The sequence below is a fragment of the Dromiciops gliroides genome, chromosome 1 (assembly GCF_019393635.1).
Source record: "Dromiciops gliroides isolate mDroGli1 chromosome 1, mDroGli1.pri, whole genome shotgun sequence".
NCBI classification, from domain to species: domain Eukaryota; kingdom Metazoa; phylum Chordata; class Mammalia; order Microbiotheria; family Microbiotheriidae; genus Dromiciops; species Dromiciops gliroides.
This window is the reverse complement of record NC_057861.1, coordinates 458,946,852-458,972,396: the sequence shown is the minus strand read 5'-3', so window position 1 is coordinate 458,972,396 and position 25,545 is coordinate 458,946,852. Positions and strand designations below refer to the sequence as shown.

The window sequence follows — 25,545 nt, the reverse complement described above, 5'->3', positions numbered from 1 at the left end:
AAGGTGTCTAAAGAAGGGCTTTATATACAAAAAGTATGGGAAAATGTCAGACTTTAATATTGATATAAAGTAAGAGTAAAAATTTGGGGTAGCTAGGTAGCACAGAATACTAGGCCTAAGGTCAGAAAGATTCATCTTCCTGAGTTCAAATCTGGACTAAGATATTTACTAGCTGTGTGACCCTGGGCTTAACCTAATTTGCCTGTTTCCTCATCTGTAAAATGAGCTAGAGCTATATTTTGTCAAAAGCTTTTCTGCGTCTATAGAAATGATCATATGACTTTTGTTGATTTTGTTATTAATATGGTCACTTATGCTTAACCAATCCTCCTTTCCTGGTGTAAATGCAGCCTTGTAGCAATGTATGATCTTTGTGACAAGTTGCTCTAGTCTCCTGGCTTAATATTTTCTTTAAAAAATTTTTATCATCCATTAGGAAAACTGGTCTATAGCTTTCTTTCTCTGTTTTGACTTTCCCTGTTTTAAGTATCAAGATGGTATTTGTGTCATATAAAGAGTCCATTTATGTGAGACCTCTTTATTTTTTTCAAATAATTTGTGCAGTATTAGAATTAATTATTCTTTAAGTGTTTTTTAGAATTCACTTGCAGATCCATCTTGTCCTGGCATTTTTTTCTTTCAGAATTCATTAGTGCCTTAGTCAATTTATTTTTCCAAGATAGTTATTTAAATATTCCATTTCCTGTTCTCTTAAGCTGAGCAATTCATATTTTTTGTAAATAGTCATCTGTTTCATTTAAATTGTCAAGTTTTTTTTGTATGTAGTTGATCTAAATAGCTCCTAGTAATTGCTTTTATTTCTTCTTCATTGATTGTGAATTCACTTTTTCCATTTTTGGTACTGGTAATTTACTTTTTAAAAAAAAATCAAATTAACTAATGGCTTATATAGGGTTTTTTGTTAGTTTCTGATTTTATTTATTAGTTCAATGGTAATATTACTTTCAATTTTGTTCTTCTCACTTTTGATTTTCAGGGTTTCTATTTTAGTATTTAATTAAAGGTTTTTAATTAATTGGTTTTCTAGTTTCCTTTTGTAATTTTAGTTACAATTCCAGTTTATAGATCTACTCTTTCTCTTCTTTACTGGTAAAAGAATTTAAGAATATAACTTTTGGGGCAGCTAGGTGGCGCAGTGGATAAAGCAGCGGTCCTGGATTCAGGAGTACCTGAGTTCAAATCCGACCTCAGACACTTAACACTTACTAGCTGTGTGACCCTGGGCTAGTCGCTTAACCCCAATTGCCTCACTAAAAACAAAAAACAAAAAAAACCAAAATACAAAAGAATATAACTTTTCCTTTAAATACTACTAAATATGTGCATCTCACACATTTCAGTAGATTGTTTCATTGTTATCATTATCTTTAATGCAATTATCATTTTTATTATTTGTTCTTTGACTCATTTATTAGTATTGTTACTTAGTTTCCAATTGTTTTTTAATTTATGCTTTAAAGGCCCTTTATTGAATGTAATTTTTATTGTACTGTGGTCAGAGAAAGATGCATATAATATTTCTGCTTTTCTGAATTTGCTTGTGAGGTTTTTATTCCCTAATTTATGATCAATTTGTGTGATGGTACCATAAATATCTGGGAACTAGGTATGTTCTATTGTGATTAAAATTATATGGGGTGTCTTATAATTGTCCCAAGGTTTAGGGAAAATTAGCTGGGGTTCTAATGTATAGCTACTTAGAAATTAGAAGCCACTGTACCAGTTTTGGGGCATTGAGCATTTGGGGGGGGTAATGGGGGTTAAGTGACTTGCCCAGGGTCACACAGCTAGTAAGTGTCAAGTGTCTGAGGCCAGATTTGAACTCAGGTACTCCTGAATCCAGGGCCGGTGCTTTATCCACTGCGCCACCTACCTGCCCTGCATTAAACATTTATTAAAGCATATTAAATATTAGTAAAGAGAGAGCACATTGCTCAGAAAGATCAGAAGGCCACCTTCTCCCTCAGGGGTGAAGTCTTTGACTTCCCACTCAGTCACTTTCTCTAGCACCAAATAAAAGACCACTTTAATTCTAATTGGACTGTGTGCAAGAGTGTAATTCTTTATTGATGAATACTTAAGGACCTCCATCTTTTTCCTCCATGACAAATACTATTGTATATATGAATATGTTTCCTTTTTCTCTGATATGTTAGCAATCTAGGTTTCACAATTGCATTGCTAGGTCACAATTAATTAACTTTTGGGGGAATAATTCCAAATTGCTTTCCAAAATGACTAATTCACAACTCCACCAGTGGCACATTAATGTACCTCTTTTTCCCTACAGCCTTTCCATTATTTGTCATTTTCCATTTTTTTTTTGTCAGCTCTGGCAATCTGATGGGTGTGAATAAAAACTTTGGAGTTGTTTTAATTTGCATTTTTCTAGTTGTTATCAGTTTTCCAAATTGATTTTCTAATACAGCTATACATGGCTTGTGTCTCTTCCCCTGAGAATTACTTGTTCATATCCTTTGACCACTTCTTAATTGAGAATGACTCTCCCTTATAAATTTGTATCAGTCTCTTAAATACTTTAAAAATGAAATCTTTATCAGAGAAACTTGTCTCCAAGATTTCCCCTCCATATACCCCAATTAACTATTTTAATCTTAGTCACATTGGAGTTTTTGTGCAAAACCCTTTAATTTTATGTAATCAAAATTGTCCATTTTACTTTCTATGACCCTCTGTACCCCCTGTTTGAGCAGGAACTCTTCCCCTATCCATGGATCCAAAAGGCAATTTCTTACTTGCTCCTCTAATTTGCTTACCATGTGAACTTTTATACCAATGTCATATATCCAGTGGTATTTATCTTGTCAACTGGTGTGAGGTACTGATCTAAACCTAGTTTCTTCCAGAACCTAATTTCTGCCTTCTTTCTAGTCTTTCTAGCTGTTTTTGTCAAAAAGTTAATCCTTGGGGCAGCTAGGTGGCGCAGTGGATAAAGCACTGGCCTTGGATTCAGGAGGACCTGAGTTCAAATCCAGCCTCAGACACTTGGCACTTAACTAGTTGTGTGACTCTGGGCAAGTCACTTAACCCTCATTGCCCTGCAAAAACAACAACAAAACAAAAAACAAAACAAAAAACTTAATCCTTATCCCAGTAGCTGTAGTCTATTTCTTTTTGTCCAGTCTTATTATTGCATTACTTAGGGATCTTATAGAAACTCCCTCCAGTAATGTAGATCAGCAATTCCTCTGTAATTCAGAGTACCATAGAGTTACCTCATGCATTAAGTTAAGTAATTTGTCCATGGTTATACAGCTATTATATAATAGAGGCAGGACTTGAACTCTGATCTTCCCCACTCCAAGGCCGTCTGTCCTGCTATTCACTATAAAATGTTGGCATTCATCATCATCATTATTATAATTATCCCAGAAGTCAACATAATTGGCATAAAAATATTGACAGGATAATTGCCTCAGACAAGGTGTCATTGGGGTGTTTCCTGATCCCTTCAGTTCTTGGTCATCCTCCCAGAAATAAAGGGGAAGGATAGAAAGAACATGCTGCCTGATTGTCACATTTGTAGAGTAAAAGTTTTAAAACAACAAATGCTAGAGGCAGCTAGGTGACACAGTGGATAAAGCACCATCCCTGGATTCAGGAGGACTTGAGTTTAAATCTGGCCTCAGACACTTGACACTTAGTAGCTGTGTGACCCTGGGCAAGTCACTTAATCCTCATTGTCCTGCAAAAAACCAGACAAAAACCAACAACAAATGCTAGTTAATAAATACTACAACTTTGTCATGCAAAAATGTAACTAGTCAGAAGTACATGTGTATTAGTAGAAATAAGGAAAAAATCCTTTTTTGGTAAAATGGAGAAGATAAAGTGAGCTAGAACGGAAGGGAGTACTGAAGTAGGGACTCTCAAAGTATAGAAAACAAACTTCAGGCTTCATAAATCTTGCCCAAGATAAGCCCTCTTTACCTCGATGTGGGTGTAGAAAAATAGAAATTATGTTCAGAAATATTTTTGGTTAAACTACTTCATCTAGGCAATAGAAAGATGGATTATGGCTATAATTAGGTTGCAGTCATGACACCAAAAATGGAGGTGAGCCAGTTATGTAGCAAATAACAATTGTACAACCCAAGTGCTGCACTTATACTCTTTAAATGTGAAAATATCAGAACAAGTCCTCTACTCAGTTGGGTGGTTACTTTATGGAGGCTATATAGAAAAACATGATAAAAATGGGACATGATGAGAAGGTATGGAAAGAATCCAGTGGGCAATGATAGAAAGAATACCAACACACACCAGTAAGATCAAAAGATACCTCTTTTTCCCATGGTTTAGAAAGGTATTTTTTTCAAAAACAAAACAAACAAACAAACAAAAATGGGGCAGCTAGGTGGTGCAGTGGATAAAGCACTAGCCCTGGAGTCAGGAGGACCTAAGTTCAAATCTGACCTCAGACACTTGACACTTACTAGCTGTGTGACCCTGGGCAAGTTACTTAACCCCCATTGCCTCTCAAAAAAACCCAAAACCAAAACAAACAAACAAAAAGATAGGTAGTTTCTTGGTTTGGGGGTTTTTTTTTGGTGAGGCAATGGGGGTTAAGTGACTTGCCCAGGGTCACACAGCTAGTGTCAAGTGTCTGAGGTTAGATTTGAACTCAGGTCCTCCTGACTCCAGGGCTAGTGCTTTATCCACTGTACCACCTAGCTGCTCCTGGTAGTTTTTTTTTTTAAGAGTACTGGCAAATTTCCTTATAAAATTTTTTTATTACCAGAGGATTCACTAATTCAGGCATCCCTATAGAACAAAGAACAGTTGTCTTATTTCTTATGGCTCATCAGTGCTTGATGATTTGTGCTTTCATTCTGTTCTGCTCACAAGCACCTCTCCAATCCCTATCCTTACTATTGTGATTTCAGAGGGTTCTGTAACAAGTTCACAAGAGGCCCATTGTTCTATAAAAAATGATTCTGGTAGTCAACCACAGGTTCTGGGCCTTCACTGCTTTCTTGAGTAGGAAGGCTACCTTCATCCCTGCCTACAGGCTCAACTGGACAAACATTGCCTAGGGCTGCAGGAGAACTGAGAATTACGAGTACAAGCAGGGATTCATCATGCCAATCAAACCCGTTGGTTGGATATGCGGCCAAGTAGTGAAGAACTTTTCTGGAAAAAGTATACACAATCTTATTCAAATGGGAGTAGGGGTGTGGGAAATTGGGATGAAAATTCCTCAAGACTTTCTTATTTTCTCATTCTCCCAGGAATTGCCACCTATATATGTTGCATTCTTTGGGAATGTGTTGGGGAATATATATTTTAGTTAAGATATTTCTCTGGCTTCTTTTCATCTCTCAGTTGAGGGATTACAGAAAGCAGTCATGGACCTTGTAGACGAGTTTAAGGATGAATTCCCCACCATATTAAGATTATCACAGTCAAACCAGGTAATGTGTCTTTCTAACTTTGAAAAGGGATCTTCTTTTCAAAAAACAAACAAATATTGTATTTTCCTACTATTTGCTTGTTTGATACTTGACCTTGAGGTTGAATGCATAAAGACAAAAGAAAGATTGATAGCTCAAATATAAGGTAAAAATGTTGCCAATTTCAGCTCATGGAAGACTCCTTAAATTTTAGTACCTTATAAGGCTTCTAGCCTAAGGAAAGAAGACAAGGTAGGGCTTAGAAAAAAACCAACAACATACATATGTTTGTTGTTGTTGTTGTTGTTTTTTTTGCAGGCAATGGGGGTTAAGTGACTTGCCCAGGGTCACACAGCTAGTAAGTGTCAAGTGTCTGAGGCCGGATTTGAACTCAGGTACTCCTGAATTCAGGGCTGGTGCTTTAACCACTGCGCCATCTAGCTGCCCCCCAACAACATACATATGTTAGGAATTTGATTCTAGGCAAATCAACCAAAGGTCAAGAAGGAAATGGCTCCTGTGGTTTAATTTATTAAGGTTAACAGAAATCAACATAACATTGGTGACAATGGAAAATAGGAAATTTCCCTATCCTCAAAGCAAACAATTTACAGTTCACTTAAGATTTAATTAATGTAAAATAAAAATGCATCTACAGGTACCCAAAATAAAACTTACTTGAATTAAAGGAAATGTGATAGAAAAATAATACCAATGGGAAAAGATAGATGTTGTAGGTATGTATTACCCAGTCAGTCAATAAACATTAGGCACCACAATGCTTTAATGCTGCCAAAATTCATGTTGAAACATTTAAAGTAAACATTTTAGCACATTAGGCTACTAAATAAACTTACATAGACCTATCTATGTGATGCAAAGGTGTTAATTTGCATTGTTTTTTTTTAAATTAAAATACTTAAAGTATAGAGATAAAATATAAAAAAATTAATTAATTGTTCATTTTGTTTCATTGGTTTGAATGAGGTGTAACAATAGTGATTTCTCTGGACTTTGTTTTCTATTAGAAAGCAAAGAATCATATCCTTAGAGCTGGAAAAGACCTTAGAGGCCTTGGAGCCTGATGCCCTCATTTTTTACCTGTCCAAGGTCACATAGTCAGTATTGTCTGGAGCAGGATTTAAAGCCAAAGCATCCTCACTCCAAATCCAGTGAACTATTCACGTGGACTAATGAGGTACCATTATAACATATACATCATAACATAACATGATCTAGCAGTGCCAAAATGTTTCTGATTCAGGGTAGTCTTGTTTTGTAATTTAGTGTGGATGAGTGAATAGAGTCTAGAGTTGAAGTTAGGAAGACCTGGGCTCAAATTCTAAGCTAGTCAGTAACCACACAACACACTAGCTACATAAAACTGGGCAAGCCACTTAACCTTTTCATGCCACAGATTAGGACTTATATGCTAAATCATAGAGGGTTTCTGTTGGTTGAGGGTGTTCCCAATCCACACTGGGAGGGAGATTCCATGCAAATTCAGTCACAAATCCTTAGAACTTGTGGGGTTTGTCATTTATCCAATAGGTATTATCATATAGAGGGAATCATGCAAATACAAAGTTGTACAAGATCTAATGTCATCCCTCAAGGAACTTTCAAATCATGTGCCAGTCACTTTTCAAAGGTTTGTTTTTCAGAAAACAGATGTGGTCATGAAAGCATCCAAACCAAGAATGGCCATCACTCTAGCTAGGATACATGCAGGAGCAGTTCTCCAAGGATTACACAAGTTATCCAGATCATCAAAATCAGTTGCCAAACTTTTGCAGCCTCAACTTGCCCACAGGCTTTTAGAACTAAAGAACATATCACATCGTCTGCTGAGGGATGTCAATACCCCGAAGCAACCTCTGTATAAAATTCAGGTAAGAGAAATGAACATTTAAATGATAATAACTTTAAAAAAATTGATTCTCTAAAATAATTTTTTAAAAAATGAGTATGCATTTCATTTAAGTTCCTGGGTGCAAAGATGATATTCTTTGGTAAGGAAAGGGTTTGCTAGGGCCTTTTATCCCTTGCAATTGGTTCTCAATTGTCATGAAGGGGGAGAGTAATTAATATATGATGCCTCCTTAATACAATCATATATATTAGAATAAACCTCAAACCTAAAAGAATTAGGCTGCAAGGGTTTAAAAAAAGTTTTGCTCTCTTTTCCATTGTTACCTTTTTTAAAAGTATAGACAGTATTTGGGGAGAGGGTAGGGGAAGGAAGTAAGAAAATGCTGACCATATTTTGCTATGCAGATATGGCTTAGTGTCTTTCATACTAGTTATATAAATAGAGTGGTGTCACATCTGGAGAATTTTAAGAAGGCTCTGTCAGTCAGGTGCTGTCCAAAGCTAGTATACATTAGTAAGATATACTGAATGGCTCTTTGGAATTAAATTTAAATTCTCATGGCTTCTAAATTAGTCCAGCCAGTAATCCCTTCTAGAGTTGCCTTTAGTGTCCTAGGAATGTAGATAGATGACTAGGCACACTGCACTCCTATAAACTGGAAACAGTCATGGTGATCCTTTTTTTTTTTAATACCAAAGACTGGTATTAAAGCACCAACCCTGGATTCAGGAGGATCTGAGTTCAAATCTGTCCTCAAACACTTGACACTTATTAGCTGTGTGACCCTGGACAAGTCACCTAACCCTCATTGCACCGCCAAAAAAAATACCAAAGAAATTACAAATGAGATCATGTCAAAATGCAAGGTTTCCTCTATTCATTTTCCTGTATTTTGGGAATATATGGTACGTCATAAACCACCCAGAATTGTTAGTTGGCTGGAACCCAGTCTATATTGACTTATAAAAGGTTCAATTCAACCTAGACACTTCTCCTCCCCCCACAATGCCAATCCCAGGGTTCTGAACCCTAACTAGAGTCCCAGAACCGACCCAGTCCTCACTAGGACTTTTAAAAAATCCCTCACTAGGAATTTTAAAAATCTGCCTTAGTCCTAAGGGGAAAACTAAAGAAGACCTAGTAAACCCTGAAAACTATATAAGTTATACGGTAGGTCAGTGTACCCACATCTTAAAAATGACTGTTTTATACTATATCTCCTATACTTAATAATTTTAGGACCCATGGAACTATTGGGAACACAAGTACATCTGTCCCTTAGCTGTGTGGTTCAGGCAATGAACATTGGTGAATATGAGTAGATGGCTTGATAATTGGAGAGACAGGGCTAGAGACAGATTTTTTAATTTAAAGTCCATTATATTTTTCTAGACTATAGTCATATAGTCCATGTTATTTTTTCTAGAATATAGGAATATGGATTTATTGAAAATTAATTAATATACAGAATTTCTTTTTTTGTCTTTACCTTTCTGGTGGCACCATTTTTGTATTTCAAATCTAATTTAATTTCCTTTAATTCTGCATCATGAAATCACAATTGTATCACATTGGATATTAGTAAGCATATCTCTGATGAGTAGTACTTTTTTCCAAGTCTAGCTTTGATTATAATCCATAGGTTTTCCTTTTTAATTTAAAAAAATTTAAATATTTTTGATTAACAGGCCCTCCTACTACCCCTCTCTATTGAACAAAAAATAGAAACAAAAGTAAAAAACAAATGTTTCAATATATTTCTATATTGTACAGCAAAATAAATTCGCACATTAGCTATGTCCAAAAATAAATCATTTTCTGCAACTTAAATTCATCACCTCTCTGTCAGGAGGTGAGTTGCATGCTTCATCTTTGTTCATTTGGACTAATGGTTTATCTTTATATTCTAAAGTTCTAAACACAACCTTTTTTGAAGGAAGCACTTTATAGTATTCTTTTTTTTTAAGCCATAAACATTTTTATTTACAATTTTGGGTTCCAATTTTTATCTCTCCTTCCCTCCCTCCCCTTGCCCCTCCCTGAGGCAGTAAGCAATCAGATCTAGGTTATACATGTATGATTATGTAAAACATTACCATGTTAGTCATTTTGTATATGAAAACTTGTATTAAAAAAACGAAAGAAAGTGAAAAATAGCATGCTTCAGTCTGTGTTCCATCAATATTTATTCTTTCTTTGGAGGTGGATAGTATGTTTTATCAATAGTCCTTTGGGATTAAACACACTTTCAAAGTTTTCTCAGTAATGTTGCTATTAGTGTATAAATTGTCCTAGTTCATCTTACTTCACTCTTCATCAGTTCAAAGGTCTTCCGAGTTTCCTGTGAAATTGTTCAGTTTTGTTATTTCTTATGACACAATAATATTCCATTACATTCATTTCCCACAATTTGTTTAGCTGTTCTCCAATAAGAGGACACCCCCTTAGCTTCTAGTTTTGTGCTACTATGAAAAGAGCTACTAGAAAGATTTTTTTTTGGTGAGGTGCTTGGGGTTAAGTGACTTGGCCAGGGTCACACAGCTAGTAAGTGTCAAGGGTCTGAGGCTGGATTTGAACTCAGGTCCTCCTGAATCCAGGGCCAGTGCTCTATCCACTGCACCACCTAGCTGCCCCATAAAGATTTTTGTACATATATATCCTTTTTTCTCTTTTATTTCTTCAGGAGTATGTGTCTAGTAGCTGGTTGAAAGTGTATGCAGAATTTGGTCACTTTCTGAGCATAGTTACAAATTATTTTCTAGTATGACTGGATCAATACAGCTTTACTAGCAGTGCATAAGTCTACCTGTTTTCACATAGCCCCTCCAACACTTGTCATTTTCCACTTTTGTTATCTTTGCCATTTTGATAGCTAAGTTGTTTTAATTTTCATTTCTCTAGTTATTAGTGATTTAAAAGAATATTTCCTGATTGCTGATAGCTTGGTTTTTTTCCCCTTCAAAAACTGCCTGTTCATTTCCTTTGATAACTTATCAATTGGGGAATGGCTCTTACTCTTATAAATTTGAATCACTGCCTTATTCATCTTGGAAATGAGACTTTTATCAGAGACCCTTGTTGCAAAGATTTTTCCCCAGTTACCTTCTAATTTTTACAACATTAGATTTCTTCATGCAAAAACTTTTAAACTTTGTATAATCAAAATTGTCTGTTTTATCTTGTGAGATACTCTGTATCATTTGTTTAGCAATAAACTCCTCAGTCTTTAGATCCAAAAAATAATTTCTTCCTTGCTCTTCTGATTCAGGAACTCATTTATCTAAGTCATGGATCTATTTGGAGATTTTGTTGGTAAATTGTGTGAGGCATTGGTCTAAATCTAATTTCTGCCAAACTCTGTTCAGTTTTCCAATTTTTTTTTTTTGGTCAAACACTCTTTCTCTCAGTAGCTGGGGTCTTTAGGTTAATCAAACACTCTGCTATTGTGTTTATTTTGCTTAAGTCTGTCCCACTGAGTGACCTTTGATATTAAAAAAATGTTACCAAATTATTTTTAATAAGATTAAACAAAAACATGCATAAATCATTTCTTTTAAATCTTTGGCTTTTGTATTTATTGCATAGTTAGGTTGAAACAGTGATAGATGCTTTCAATTCTTTATTCAGTAAAAATAATAGGAAACACTGAACATAAAATGCACTCTTCTTATTTGAGTTTTACATGCTTTTATTTAGCTTATATAAGACACAGTGTTTGCCTTATGGTGCTCACAACAACTAGAGTATTCAAGGGAACTTCATTTTTTTTTCCTTTTTCTTTTCTTTCTTTCTTTCTCTCTTTCTTTCTTTCTTTTTTTTTTTTTTTGCAGGGCAATGAGGGTTAAGTGACTTGCCCAGGGTCACATAGCTAGTAAGTGTCTGAGGCCAGATTTGAACTCAGGTCCTTCTGAATCCAGGGCTGGTGCTTGATCTACTGTGCCACCTAGCTGCTCCTTTCAAGGGAACTTCAAAGGAACATTTCTAACTTTTATTTACTTCATTCTTTGGCACAGTATGTGCTGGGAGAGAAACATTTTTTGGTATTTTTTTTAAATTGTATTTTTTTTTTCAAATAGTGAAAATCCACCTTCTCTCCCTTCCACCTTCCCTCCCTCAAGAATGAAAGAAAAACAAAACCCTTGTTGAAACGAGTATAGTTGAGCAAAACCAAATTTCACATTGGTCATGTTAAAAAAAAATAGATGTCTATTATGCACTTTGAATCTTTCACCTTTCTATCAGGAAGGGGGGAGCATGTTTCATCATTTTTCCTATAGAATGGGTGATGACTACACTAACCAGATTCTCCTAATACTTTCAAAGTTGTTTTTCTTTATCATATTGTTCTCCTGGTTCATTTCACTCCACATCAGTTCATACAAGATTTCCCAAGTTTCTCTGAAACCATCTCCTTCATCATTTCTTACAACACAATAGTATTCTATCACATTCATATACTATTGCTTACTCATCCATTCCCCAAATGATAGGCACCTTCTCAGAATCTCATTCTTTGCCATCTCAAAAATAGCTTTAAATATTTTTTCCCCTCAATTAGATTTTGGTTTGCTTAGGACTGATCCCAGGGAGAGAAAGGAAAAAAAACCCTTTTTGTCTTGTTTTCTTCTTCCCCATTCTGCTCATAGGTATTTGTTGTTGTTGAGTCACTCATTCCTGCCTGACTCTTCATGACCCCATAAACTATAGCACACCAGGCCTTCTATCTTCCACTATCTCCTAAAGTCTGTCCAAGCTCATGTTTATTGCTTCCATGACACTATCTGTTCATCTTATTCTCTGCTGTCCCCTTCTCCTTTCTTCCTTCAATCTTTCCCAAAATTAGGGTCTTTTCCAGTGAGTCCTATCTTTTCATTATATGTCCAAAGTATTTAAGTTTCAGCTTCAGTATTTGAACTTCCATTGAGTAGCCTGATTTTAAGAATTGACTGATTTTATCTCCTTGCTGTGTAAGGGACTCTCAAAAGTTGTCTGTAGCACCACAATTCAAAAGTATTAATTCTGTTGTGCTCAGCTTTCCTCAGAGTCCAACTTTCCCAGACATACATTACTACTGGAAAAAACCATAGTTTTTACTACACGGACCTTTGATGACAAGGTGATGTCTCTGCTTTTTAGTATGATTTGCAGATTTGCCATAGCTTTCCTTCCAAGAAGCAAGTGTCTTTTAATTTCATGGATGCAGTCATCATCTGAAATGGTCATTGAGCCCAAGAATATAAAATCTGACACTGTTTCCATTTCTTCTCCCTCTGTTTGCCAGGAAGTGATAGCGACAGTTGTCAAGATCCTAGGTTTTTATGTTAAACTCCAAGCCAACTTTTACATCCTTCTCTTTCACCATCATCAAGAGGCTTCTTAATTCTTTTTCACTTTCTGCAATTTGAGTAGTATTCTGCCATCTGACAGTTCTCCCAGCCATGATATATGATTGTAATGGAATATTATTGTGCTATGAGAAATGACAAGCAGGATGATTTCAGAAAGGCTTGGAAAGATTTCTATGAACTGATATACAGTGAAGTGAGCAGAACCAGAAGAATGATGTGCACAGTGACCACAATATTGTTTGATGAAGAACTGTGAATGACAACTATTTTCAGTAATATAATGATCTAAGACAATCCCAAAGGACTAATGATGAAGCATACAATCCACCTCCAAAGAAAGAACAGATATTGATTGATCACAGCCTGAAGCATGCTATTTTTCACTTTCTTTCATTTTTTCTTTTATTCAGTTTTTATACAAAATTATTAATATGGTAGTGTTTTAAGTAATTGCACATGTATAACCAATATCTGAGAATGCTTGCTGCCTCCAGAACTGGGGAGGGGAGGAAGGGAAAGAGGGATAGAATTTGGAACTCAAAACTTTAAATAAAGATGCTTATCAAAAAAAAGAAGTAAAGGACTTAACAAGTATGAAATGTTGCAGACACTGTTAGACATAGTGGCTGTTATCTATGTTGGTTTTGCTGAACTTAAAAAAAAATCTTCGTTTCAAGGAAAGGTTTGCTGGGTTGAAGGGGAAAGGAACATTTTTGGAAATGAATGATATAAAAGCAAAAGTCAGTATGAAAGTTTGTAATATGAAAAAAAAAGGTAACAATATACAACCTTATATTCCCTTTTCAACTTTAAACCAATCACTTGTTCCTTTTTTGGTTCTGTTGCTTGTTAATCTGCATACAGGTTCCTCAAGAAACAAGTAAGTTGATCTGGTACTCTCATCTCTTTGAAGACTTGTCACATTTTGTTTAGATTCATACAGTCAAAGGTGTTAGTGTAGTCAATGAAGCAGAAGGAGATGTTTCTCTGGAACTCCCTTGCTTTTTCTGTAATCCAGCAAACATTGGCAATTTGGTCTCCTGTTCCTCTGCCTCTTTGAAAACCAGTCTTTCTTCTGGTAGTTCTCAGTTCACATATTGCTGAAGCCTAGCTTGCAGAATCTTAAGTATAACTTTGCTGGCATGTGAAATAAATGCAATTGTTCAGTAATTTGAATGTTATTGTCCTTTAGGATTAGGACATAAACTGATCTTTTCCAATCCAGTGGCCACTGCTGAGTTTTCCAAATTTGCTGACATATTGAGTGCAGTACTTCAACAGCATCATGTTTTTGAATTTTAAATAGCTCAGCTGGAATTCCCTCACCTCCACTAACCTTATCATTAGCAATGCTTCCTAAGGCACACTTGACTTCATTCTCCAGGATGTCTGGCTCTAGATCCGTAACCACATCATACTGGTTATCAGTGACATTAAGATCTTTCTTGTATAGTTCTGTGTATTCTTGCCACCTCTTCTTAATCTCTTCTGCTTCTGTTACATCCCTACCATTTTTGTCTTTTATCATGCCTGTTTTTTGCAGGAAATGTTCCTTTGGTATCTCTAAATTTCTTGAAGAGATGTCTTGACTTTCCCATTCTGTTTTTTTCTTCTATTTCTTTGAATTGCTCATTTAAGCCTTCTTATCGCTCCTTGCTATTCTCTGGAATTTTGCATTCAGTTAGATATATCTTTCTCTTTCTCCTTTACCTTTCACTCTCCTTTCCTTAGCTATTTGTAAAGTATTATCAAACATCCATTTTGCTTTCTTGCTCTTCTTTTTCTTTGGGATGTTTTTTATTGCTACCTACTGCCATTCTTCAGGCACTCTATCTACCATAACTAATCCCACAAAAATATTTTCATCACTTCTACTTTATATTCAGAAGGGAAGTTATTTGGGTCATACCTATATGATCTGATGGTTTTCCCTACTTTCTTCAATTTAAGTCTGGATTTTGCAATAAAAATCTCAGGATCTGGAGTAGAGGGGCTGAGCCAAAATGGCAGAGGAAAGACACAGAGCACAGAGCTCCTGACACAATTACCCCCCAAACAGCAATAAAACAAGCAGGAGCAGCAAAAGCCACAAAAAGACAGGCTGAGATTATTTTCCAGATTAAAGGGGGCCGTACTGGGCTGAGAGCAGAGTCCAACCCCATGATTGCACTGACACAGGCCCCATACATGTTGCAAAAGAAGAACTTACCCCTGAACCTCCGAATCAGCTGCAGGACCAGCATCTTCTGGAACTAAGCTTATGGTAGGGTGAGAGGGCTGAGTGGGGGGTGACAGGGGGAAGTGCAGGGGTGTCTGCAGGACCTAAGGAGGAATTCAGCTATCCCACCCCAGCAGGGAACCAGGCAGAAATCCTGAGCGGTGAGAGGCCCAGGTGGGGGAGGGGTGCAGGCTCATCCAAGCTAAGAACTACCACAGCACACAAAGTTCTGCAGGCTGGTTAACTAGCAAGTTGGCTTTAGGTTATCTTCTGACCAGAGAACAGGCCAGGTGAGAGAAAAACCTGCCCTCCCTCAAACCAAAACACCTGGGACCCTCTGAAGCTTGGGACAGTATAGCTTGGAAGTAGAGCCCCACTATAAGAGGGGGTTAAAAGTCAAGTAAAAGACAGCAAGGTGAGCAAGCAAAGAAAGTTGAGAACAATAGAAAGTTTCTTTAGCAACAAGGAAGATCAAGGTGCACCTTCAGAAGAGGATAGCAACCTCAGGGTCCCTACATCCAAAGCTTCCAAGAAAAATATGAATTGGTCTCAGGCCATGGAAACACTCAAAAGGGACTTTGAAGAGAAAGTAGGAGAGATAGAAGGAAGATTTAGAGAGGTGGAGGAAAGAATGGAAAGAGAAATGAGAGCAATGAAGGAGAGTCATGAGAAAAAAGTCAACAGCTTGAAAAGCCAAATGGAAAAGGAGATAAAAAAGCTCTCTGAAGAAAATTATTGCCTAAGAACTAGTATTGAACAAAAGGAAGCTAGTGACTTGATGAGAAACCAAGACACAGTAAAGCAAATCCAAATGAATAAAAAAATAGAGGACAATCTCCTTGGAAAAACAGCTGTCCTGGAAAATAGATCCAGGAGAGATTAATTTGAAAATCATTGGATTACCTGAAAACCATGACCAAAATAAGAGTTTATTCATCATCTTCCAAGAAATTGTCAGGGAAAATTGCCCTGATATTCTAGAAGCAGAAGGCAAAATAGAAATTGAAAGAATCCACTGATCACCTCCTGAAAGAGATCCCAAAAAGAAAACCTCCAGGAATATTATAGCCAAATTCCAGAGCTCCCAGGTCAAGGAGAAAATATTGCAAGATGCTAGAAAGAAACAATTCGGGGGTGGCTAGGTGGCACAGTGGATAAAGCACTGGCCCTGTATTCAGGAGTACCTGAGTTCAAATCCAGCCTCAGACACTTGACACTTACTAGCTGTGTGACCCTGGGCAAGTCACTTAACCCCCATTGCCCTGCAAAAAAAAAAAAAGAAAGAAAAGAAACAATTCAAATACAAGATCTAGCAGCATCTACATTAAAGGACTGGAGGGCATGGAGTATGATATTCCAGAGGGCAAAGGAACTGGGACTATAGCCAAGAATTACATACCCAGCAAAACTGGGTGTAATCTTTCAGAAGAAAAAATGAGACTTCAATGAAAAAGAGGACTTTCAGGCATTTGTGATGAAAAGAACTGAATGAATGGAAAATTTGACTTTCAAATACAAGACCCTGGAGAAGCATAAAAGGTAAACAGGAAAAAGAAATCATGAGGGATATTAAAGATCAAACTGTTTACATTTATACATAGGAAGATATATAACTCAAACTCATAAGAACTCTCTCAGTAAGGAATACACAGAGGACACTGAACTGAATAGGAAGAGATATCTGTAAAGCATTTATTTTTTGTTTATCCTTGTTCTTTGTGGAGCAAACAGGGTGGGGTGTCTTATGTCTGGGGCCGATTTGGGCTCAGGACCTCCTGGGTCCAGCGCTGGTGCTTTGTCCACTGTGACACCTAGCTAACCCATGATGACATCTTTAAAATAGGGTTGAGAGGTAGAAGGAATAGACTGGGGGAGGGGGAAGGGGAGAGATGGACTGGGGAGAAGTAATTCACATGAAGGAAACAAGAAAAAAGCTTATGGAGGGGAGGGGAAGAGGGGGAAGAAGTGGGGGAGTGAGTGAACCTTGCTATCATCAGAATTGGCTCAAAGAGGGAATAACATACATACTCAAGTAGATATAGTAATATATTTTTGCCCTAAGGGAAAGTGGGACGAGAGGGAGATAAGGGGGTGGGGAGAAGAGAAGAAGGAGGGAAGGGCAGATTGGGGGAGAGAGCAGTAAAAAGCAAAACAATTTCCAGGAAGGTGAAGATTTTCTGCATAACTGCACAAGTATGACATATTGAATTGCTTGATTTCATAGGCAGGGTTGAAGAGGGAGGGAGGAAGGAAAATTTAGAACACAGAATTAGCTCAAAACTTTAATCTCATCAGAGTGGGCTCAAGGAGGGAATAACATTCATACATAATTGGGAGGAGTAATCTATTTTACCCTGTAGGAAAGTAGGAGGGAAAGAGGATAAGGAGGGAAGGGTGAAAGAAAGGAGTGCAGAGCAGGAGAGGGGACAGTCAGAAGTAAAACACTTTTGAGGAGGAAGAGGGTATAAGAAGATAGAAAATAGAGTAAATATCATGGGAAGGGAATAGGATGGAGGGAAATAGTTATGATGATTGACTATAATGACAAAATGTATGGTACCTACTTTGCTGGGCTATTGTGAAGAAAATTCTTTGTCAAGTTTAAGGTCTTCTATAAAAGTTATGATGAACAGGATGCTATCAGAAAAGAAAAAAAGCTCAGGATCTGAGCCACAGTCAGCTCCAAGTTTTGTTTAACTGACTGTATAGAGCTTCTCCATCTTTGGCTGCAATCAATCTGGTGATGTCCATGTGTAGGTTGCCTTCTGGGTTGTTGAAAAGAGTATTTGCTACGACCAGAGAGTTAGCTTGACAAAACTCTATTAAGTCTCTGTCTGGCTTCATTTTGTACGTCAAGGACAAATTTGCCTGTTCTTCCAATTATCTTTGATTTCCTACTTTAGCATTATAATCCCCTATGGTGAATGTGACATCTTTTTGTTGTTTCTAGAAGATGTTGTAGTTCTTCATTCCCTAAAACTGATGATATTCCAGTAGCTCTTCTGAGATAGAAATAGAACTATTGCCAGAGATCAGAGACATTTTGCAGGCCTTTATTCTGGTGGTCTCTTCGCTGTTGTTCTTTGTACCTTTTGTAGGTTCCATAAAACTTGACGTTTTTTGAAGTTTCATAGTCATCTATAGTTAATGCTGTTCTTTGTCATTCTCAGATCCTTAATATACTAGAAATGTTGTGATTGTTAATTGTTTAACTGAAAGTGTGTGTTAATTCAGTTAAGAATGATAATATTTGATCAAAAGGTTTTTTCCAAGATGCAGAATAGCACCACCTACAGGCCCTAATTGGAAATTTTTTAAATGGCAAACAATTCTTGGAGTTTTGGGACAACTTCAAAATAAAATTACTTTACTTTCCCAGAAATTAGACTTTTTCCCACCTCAACAGTCTAGAAAATGTCATCACCTAGAAATAACTGAAAAAAGTATTTTCATGGAATATAGCTGTCCATAAGCTCAGGCACTGGTGATGTAGGCAAAACTTTCAATCAGATAAATTGTGTGTAAAATGAAGCAACAGATTCAGAAGAGAAAGATAGGCAGACAGAAAAATTATAAAAGCTCGGAAGTCTGGGGCCATTTAGTATATGGGCAAAGCTGTACACCTCAATAGTACCTGATGGTATTATATACTCCATATTCATAAAGATGACACAGTCATCAAGAAAATGGTATCTTGTGCTTAAGAAAGACTGATGCCATGTAATTTGTTTTCAAAAGATTTCATGAAAAATGGTTAGAATAAACAAAGTTTTTATATCAAGAGATGTAAGCTTCATTTATCTAGAAAATTCACTCATGTAGAATAGCTCCCCATAAATAGTAAATAATGTGTTACTACAATGCCTAGCATGCAAATAATTTCTCAGTTATTAGAATTTACTAAATATAAAATACAGTGAAATCTTATCTCACCCTATTTACTAAGTAATAGGTCTATTTGCAAAATGTATCAAAACCAATGAAAGCATACAGGCCTTATTTTTCCAAGCCCCAAGTAATCTCAGATAGTCTCTTATAGCAATATTTTATCTATTCCTCTCCTACTAATTCCTCTTCTCTTTCCTGGCCAAAGAAAAAGCACCATTCAGGACTAAGTTTTTAATAATACTTAAAGTTTCTAGTTTACAAATAACCAATATACAGGTAAACATGGTCCTCATTCCATAACTATTGTCCCTAGTGCTATTGCCATAGGACCCCCCATTGTGAAAAATCATGGAGTTTTAAATTTTTATTTAATTTTATTTTTTTAGTGAGGCAATTGGGGTTAAGTGACTTGCCCAGGGTCACACAGCCAGTAAGTGTCAAGTGTCTGAGGTCGGATTTGAACTCAGGTACTCCTGACACCAGGGCCGGTGCTCTATCCACTGCACCACCCAGCTGCCCCCCAAATCATGGAGTTTTTAGAGAATCTGTGAATTCATAGAATCAGGGAATGTTAGAGCTGAAAGGGATCTCAGGGGTCATCTAGTACAGCCCTCGAAAAAGGTGGCATTTAACTAGAGCCTTGAAATGAACTCTGGATTTCCAAGAGGTGAACATGGGGAAAGAAAGCATTCTAGACATCAGGGTAGCCTTTACTACCCTGGCACAGGGAGTGGAGATGAAATACCCACCATGGAGAACAGCAAGTAGGTTAGTTTGACTGTAGATAAAGTGCCTGAGGGAGGATAATGAGTAAACAGCCCCCAAAGCAGGCTAGAACTAGATTAAAGCTTCTTAAACTGTGGGTCATGATGCCCTATGGCACTGAATAACTAAATGTGGGAGTCATGAAAAATTTGGCAACAATAAAAGGTTATATATACCTATTTTATGTAGTTATATACCCGAGGTCACCTAAAAATTTCTTGGGTGAAAAGGAATCATGAGTGATAAAAATTTAAGAAGTCCTGATCTAGAATATGAAGGGGAACAAATGGGAGGCAAAGGAAATTATAAATCCTACAAGCAAAGGAGAGCCATTGAATTATCTTGAGCAGGTTAATAATAGTCAGATCTGTACTTTAGGAATACCATTTTTGGACAATTCTATGGAGAATGAATGGAAGGAGAGAATTCAAGGTGATCAATTAGAACATAATTGTCAGCTAAGACTGACAAAAATGTTGACTAAAATGGGGCCAAGGACAGTACTGGGTATAGCATTCTACTGGACACTTTTCTTCAGGTAGACATCAATCTGTTAATCATTACTCATTGGTTCATTTATCAAGGCATTCATTCATCTCTGGATTCTCCCTGTTTCTAACATTTAGGCCATGTGTTTTTCTCTTTTCCATAAGGATATTGTGAAAACCTGTGTAAGTACCTTGTTAAAAAGTTGGGCATACATCACTTTGTGGAACTACTGGAAAGTTCATCAACTAAAAATCATTTGAATTAGCAAGAAACTGCTGTTAAATGCAAATACCTTTAGGCGGATTTGGGGGCTATCAGTCATTCTCACATTAGTAGAATTTCATTTAATTCATGGTTTTTTCTAGACATCTAGATTAATTCCAGTTGCCTTTAAATACAGGAGTATCCTCACCCCTTCATTATTTTTTTTGGAGGGGAGGAATTTATTAATTGTTGGGCTTGGTAGGTCTGGGTGGCTGAGGACCTGGAAAGGACAGTAGAAGGACATTAGATGGAATCATGGAAAAAAAAAAAAAGGTATGAGGATTCCAAAGGCAAACTTTCTATTTCAAAATTTTGCCTAGGGAAATCTTCATTTTCTATACCACTTGCCCTCTGCATTTCCAGTATCTAGAACTCAGCCCAGTAATATTAACATAACTGCATTATAGGTTTAAAGACCTTTTGTGGGCTAGTCTGAGACCTAAACATTATTTATGATAATGTTTCCAAGAAAAATGCCTTCTGAATTCCAACTAATCAATTTAAAATAATAATTGTAACTGATACATAAAGCACATCGAGTGCTTAAGGCTTGCAAAGCACTATATATATGTGTGTGTGTATATGTATATATGTATATTAATTTTTGTGTATATATGTATACAAGTATATGTGTACATACTTGTATATACACATGTATATACATAAATATGTGTGGATATATGTACATATGTACATATGTATACATATATATGTGTACACAAATGTGTATGTATGTATATGTGTGTGTATATGTATATACACATTCCCAACTGAATGGCTTCTTTTGTGGTAGAATGCCTTTTCTAGAAGTAAATGATTAAAGCCTCATTTTACACTTCACATAAGGCTTAAATTTTTTAAGTGTGAACTTTTTTTTTTGCGCGGGGCAATGAGGGTTAAGTGACTTGCCCAGGGTCACACAGCTAGTAAGTGTCAAGTGTCTGAGGCAGAATTTGAACTCAGGTCCTCCTGAATCCAGGACCAGTGCTTTATCCAATTAGCCACCTAACTACCCCAAAAGTGTCAACTTTTTTTAAAAGAAGGAAAAAGAGGGGCAGTTAGATGGCGTAGTGGATAGAGCACTGGCCCTGGAGTCAGGAGGACCTGAGTTCAAATTCTGCCTCAGACACTTAACACTTACTAGCTGCGTGATTCTGGGCAAGTCACTTAACCCCAATTGCCTCACCAAAAAAAAATTTTTAAAAGAAAGAAACTTGATTTTTTTTTCTTTTCCTACAGGTCAGAAAGGGTTCTTTGTTAGATGTAATCTCCTTTCCAGCAAAAACTGCCTTTGCAAGCATCATGTATGCATCTTATGCAGCACTAATTTACTTGGTAGGTTAACAAAATACTTATGAATGCAATAATTCTTTCATGTGATGGTAAAGATATAAGGTTAATACCCATTTTATTTTTTCATAAAGATCAAATATTATGGTAAACTAGAATATGCATAGTATTTGAGTGGAATTTCAACCTTGATTAGCTAGAATAAATGCCTTTTTGAGAATAGGGATTACATAGCCAGGCATTCATCCAGTTGTCACACTGTAAGAAAGAATGGCCCTATTTTCATACAAACCTAATTATAGTACAGTAGAGCTTCTGTTATCCAAATCTTAATTAACTAAACATCTATATTATCTAAAGTATACTGAAAGAAAATAAGAGTGTTGAAATAGTCTTATCAAAGGCTATTTCCAGAGATCTGATCTTATTTAAATGTTTCTTCTAACATTGAAATTGTACTATAGTACAGGATCCAATAGCAATTCATAAAAGAAGCTATCATTGTTTCATTAACCAGAGTTCTCACAATACTTTGGATAATCAAGACAACTCTAAAAGCTTCTTTCATTTAATGGATAGAAAATATAACTGAATATCTTATTAATAGTTTTTGTATGTTTTTGTATGCAAATACAACCATTAGGAGAGTAAGTTATCTTCCTTTTTAATCTATAGCCTCATTAACCTTGACTTGTGAATCACAGAATCATAACATGACAGAGCTAGAAGTGACTTTAGACGTAATCTGGTTTAATCCTCTCATTTTAAAGATTAAGAACTGAGGCCCAAAGAAATGAAATCACTTGCCCAAGGCCACACAATTCATCAGCTGGCACAAATCCCAGGCTATTCATTATGCCACTTGTTTTAGGGGGTTGGAGAATGGTGTTCCTTCTCTGCATCCAACCTAAAAATCCAAGAATTATGGAAAACAAGTCTGGAAAAGATACTGGGTTATCTGTTCCAATACCATGTTGCAAAGGATGATATTGGGATGGGAAATTGGGGTCTCCTGACCTTGGCTCTAATCCTGCTTTTTCCATCAATTACTGTAACTTTGGGCAAACCGTTTCACCTCTTTAGGCCTCAGTTTCTTCAACTATAAAATTGGGAGGGGGTGTACTAAATGATCCCTAAAGCCCTTCTTGCTCTGGAAATCAAAGGCTTCTATTGTCTATGAACTAAACTAAATAAAATAAATCCACCCTTTATTTAACCTGTGGCCTACCTGTCATCATATTCCTGAATCCCCAATTTCCCTCTAACTGCCATCGCGATCAATCAATGGAATGAAACCATCTGTTCTTTCAAATGGGCTGCAAGCAGGCCTCTTACCTAAGTACTCCTAACCCATAGTAAGTATGCTATATGGACCGAAGGTTTACTTTAAAATGTTTGCCTTTAACCCACAAACATTCTGAGGTAAAATGTCACATTTTTAAATCAAGTTGTCAAAGTATTACTCAAGTTAAAAAATAAATAAACAACTAAATCTTCCTTGTTAGAATTTTAGCTCCTTATATCTCACTTTCCTGCTAATGACTTATGACTAATTATTCACAAGCTACCTTACAAAAACTAAAATATGCTCATAAGCTTTCTCCTTACTGATTTGGGTCTTCCAGTTTATCATGGATTAGATCTTGCCATTTGCGATTTATTTATCTGTTTACATGATGCTTCCCTGATAGAATATAAGCTCCTTGAGGTCAGGGACCATTCTTTATAACTTTATAGCTCCATGTGATAGAATAGTCCCTTTCAGAGTGTAACTTTCCTAAGAAATACTTGTTGAATTGAGTTGAACCGTTACTTTCCTTGAATACTTGCTGTCCTCTAAAAGTATTCAGATATCATTGCATGTTATGCTATATAGGATAAGCATAACAGACCTGTTTCTTCATATTTTTTGAATTTGTTAAAACTCTTAAAAATTGTTTTATTTATTTCCTGGTTAAAGTGCCATATAGCATAAATTTATTTGTGAATGAGACTTCTGGGGTTGGAGGTGATAAGCAGATTAAAATAACTTTTAAAAGGATTTTTGTGATACTCTTTGAGATAATAAGTTTGGGGTACCACAAAAGTTGAGCTGGAAATCACTGCTCTGTTGCCTTACTGAATTCTTCCCCAAATGATCTATATTATTTTCAAATTATGGTACCCAAACTAGACAGAGTTATTACCTATATAGAGAAAATTCCACAGGTGTTATAAATAAGGAATTCTATTTTATAGTATTAGTTGGGAAGCTAATGCAATCACTTAGAAAATATTTTCTTCAACGAATCATGAAAGCATAAATTCTGAAGTATATTGGAATAGAGAGATTGCTAATTTAAAAAAAATGTTATTTAAAAATAAAATAGATTTTTCTTTTTATTACACAGACAGTCTGTATTAATGCATTGCTGGAGAAGGTGAAGAATATTTTTCAAGAAGAAGAGTCCATAAGGCAAAACAAAAAGGATAGCCTTGAAATTAGAAAAGCCTTTTCTGAGCCTGTGTTTTCTGAATGTGAAATTGTAGCTAAACCTTATAGATCTCTACCAGAGAACCCAAGTACTGTTCTCCTTTCCACACTTCCTGATATTAAGTTGAGTAACAACATCCAAGTATTACATTCTGTATTTGACCAATCAACTGAAATGAATGAATAAGTAAATATGAATATAAAAATCATTTTTGTTTTTTTTGGTTTTGGTGGGGCAATGAGGGTTAAGTGACTTGCCCAAGGTCACACAGCTATTAAGTGTCAAGTGTCTAAGGTTGCAGTTGAACTCCTGAATCCAGGGCTGGTGCTTTATCCACCACGCTACCTAGCTGCCTCCAAAAATCACTTTTTTAAAATGGAGCTTAAATGCTATCTGAAGGTACATTTAATCTGAAAATGAGGGAAAATTTAGATATATTGAATAACCTACTTAAAAAACAAAGCAATTCCTACTAAAATATTATTCTTTGGTGCTATGTAAAGAAAAAATAAAATGAACTGTTTTATATATATATATATATATATATATATATATAAGTGATTTTTAGCACAAAAAAGAGAATACAATATACATATATAAATTAGTGTAAATGCTTATCTTAACAAATCAATATTAATTTTATAGGTTGTGTGTGTTAAGGCACAGACTAGATTGTGGGTCCTTTTATAATAAATTTAGATTTTTGAAGTTTGTTTTGAATATCTTTATAACTGAAGTTATTTTAAAATTTCTAAATGAAGTTTTAAAAACTAACAAAATACCTTATAATCCTTTACATTATAAAGACAATAAATATATAACTATTCAAAAGCTTCATAACCCAATACTATTTTGCCATGAATAATTATTTTATGCCTCATTTTCTCTATCTGACAAATGATGAAGTAAACACTTGAGGTTTTTGGGTGGTACTATTGTTTAATTATGAAGTATTACATTTACAATTCAAAATTGATTGTATGGACAAGTTTATTTGTATATACAACTTTATATGGTAGCTGGATGATATGGTAGATAAAGTGCTAGGTCTATAGTCTGGAAAACGAGTTCAAATCCAGTCTCAGACACTATCTATATGACCTTGGGTGAGTCATTTAATTTCTGAGTCTGTCTCAGTTTCCTCATCTGTCATATTGGGATAATAATAGTACCTATCTCCTAGAGTTGTGGTGAAGATCAAATTATATAATACTTGTGAAGTACTTTGTATAGTGCTTAGCACATAGTAGGCACTTTATAAATGCTAACTATTATGATTATTAAGTTCAAATCTTATATATAATCAAACATGTAAAACTGATTATAACTAGAAGAAAAATGAGGTAGATTAATACTAACATTTAAAGGTGACTTCCGTTTCATATTCTTAAAGTATATTTTCAAGGTTTAAAATGTATTATTTAAAGGTCACAGGGAAATAGTTTGAATTTAAGGCTACAAATCAGACTCATGCTTCTTATCATAGGAACACGTGAGCACT

The 25,545-nt window shown here is 35.8% G+C and overlaps 1 protein-coding gene across 1 annotated transcript; it reads left to right on the top strand.

The window, feature by feature from the left end:
• Window positions 1-5,123: 5,123 nt before the first annotated feature.
• Window positions 5,124-24,230, top strand: SPATA9 (spermatogenesis associated 9). Its single transcript, XM_043975938.1, has 5 exons — window positions 5,124-5,184; window positions 5,368-5,456; window positions 7,100-7,327; window positions 21,520-21,615; window positions 23,961-24,230. Exons 1-5 carry the CDS (start codon window positions 5,124-5,126, stop codon window positions 24,228-24,230), a joined length of 744 nt encoding a protein of 247 aa, XP_043831873.1.
• Window positions 24,231-25,545: the final 1,315 nt, after the last annotated feature.

What these genes read in the sequence shown, in the direction of transcription:
- SPATA9 (XM_043975938.1), top strand. Translation starts at nt 5,124, where the DNA reads ATGCCAATCAAACCCGTTGGTTGGATATGCGGCCAAGTAGTGAAGAAC. An exon ending in GAAGAACTTTTCTGGAAAAA is followed by an intron (nt 5,185 to 5,367) that starts GTATACACAATC and finishes TTCATCTCTCAG; the next exon opens with TTGAGGGATTACAGAAAGCA. An exon ending in AACCTCTGTATAAAATTCAG is followed by an intron (nt 7,328 to 21,519) that starts GTAAGAGAAATG and finishes CTTTTCCTACAG; the next exon opens with GTCAGAAAGGGTTCTTTGTT.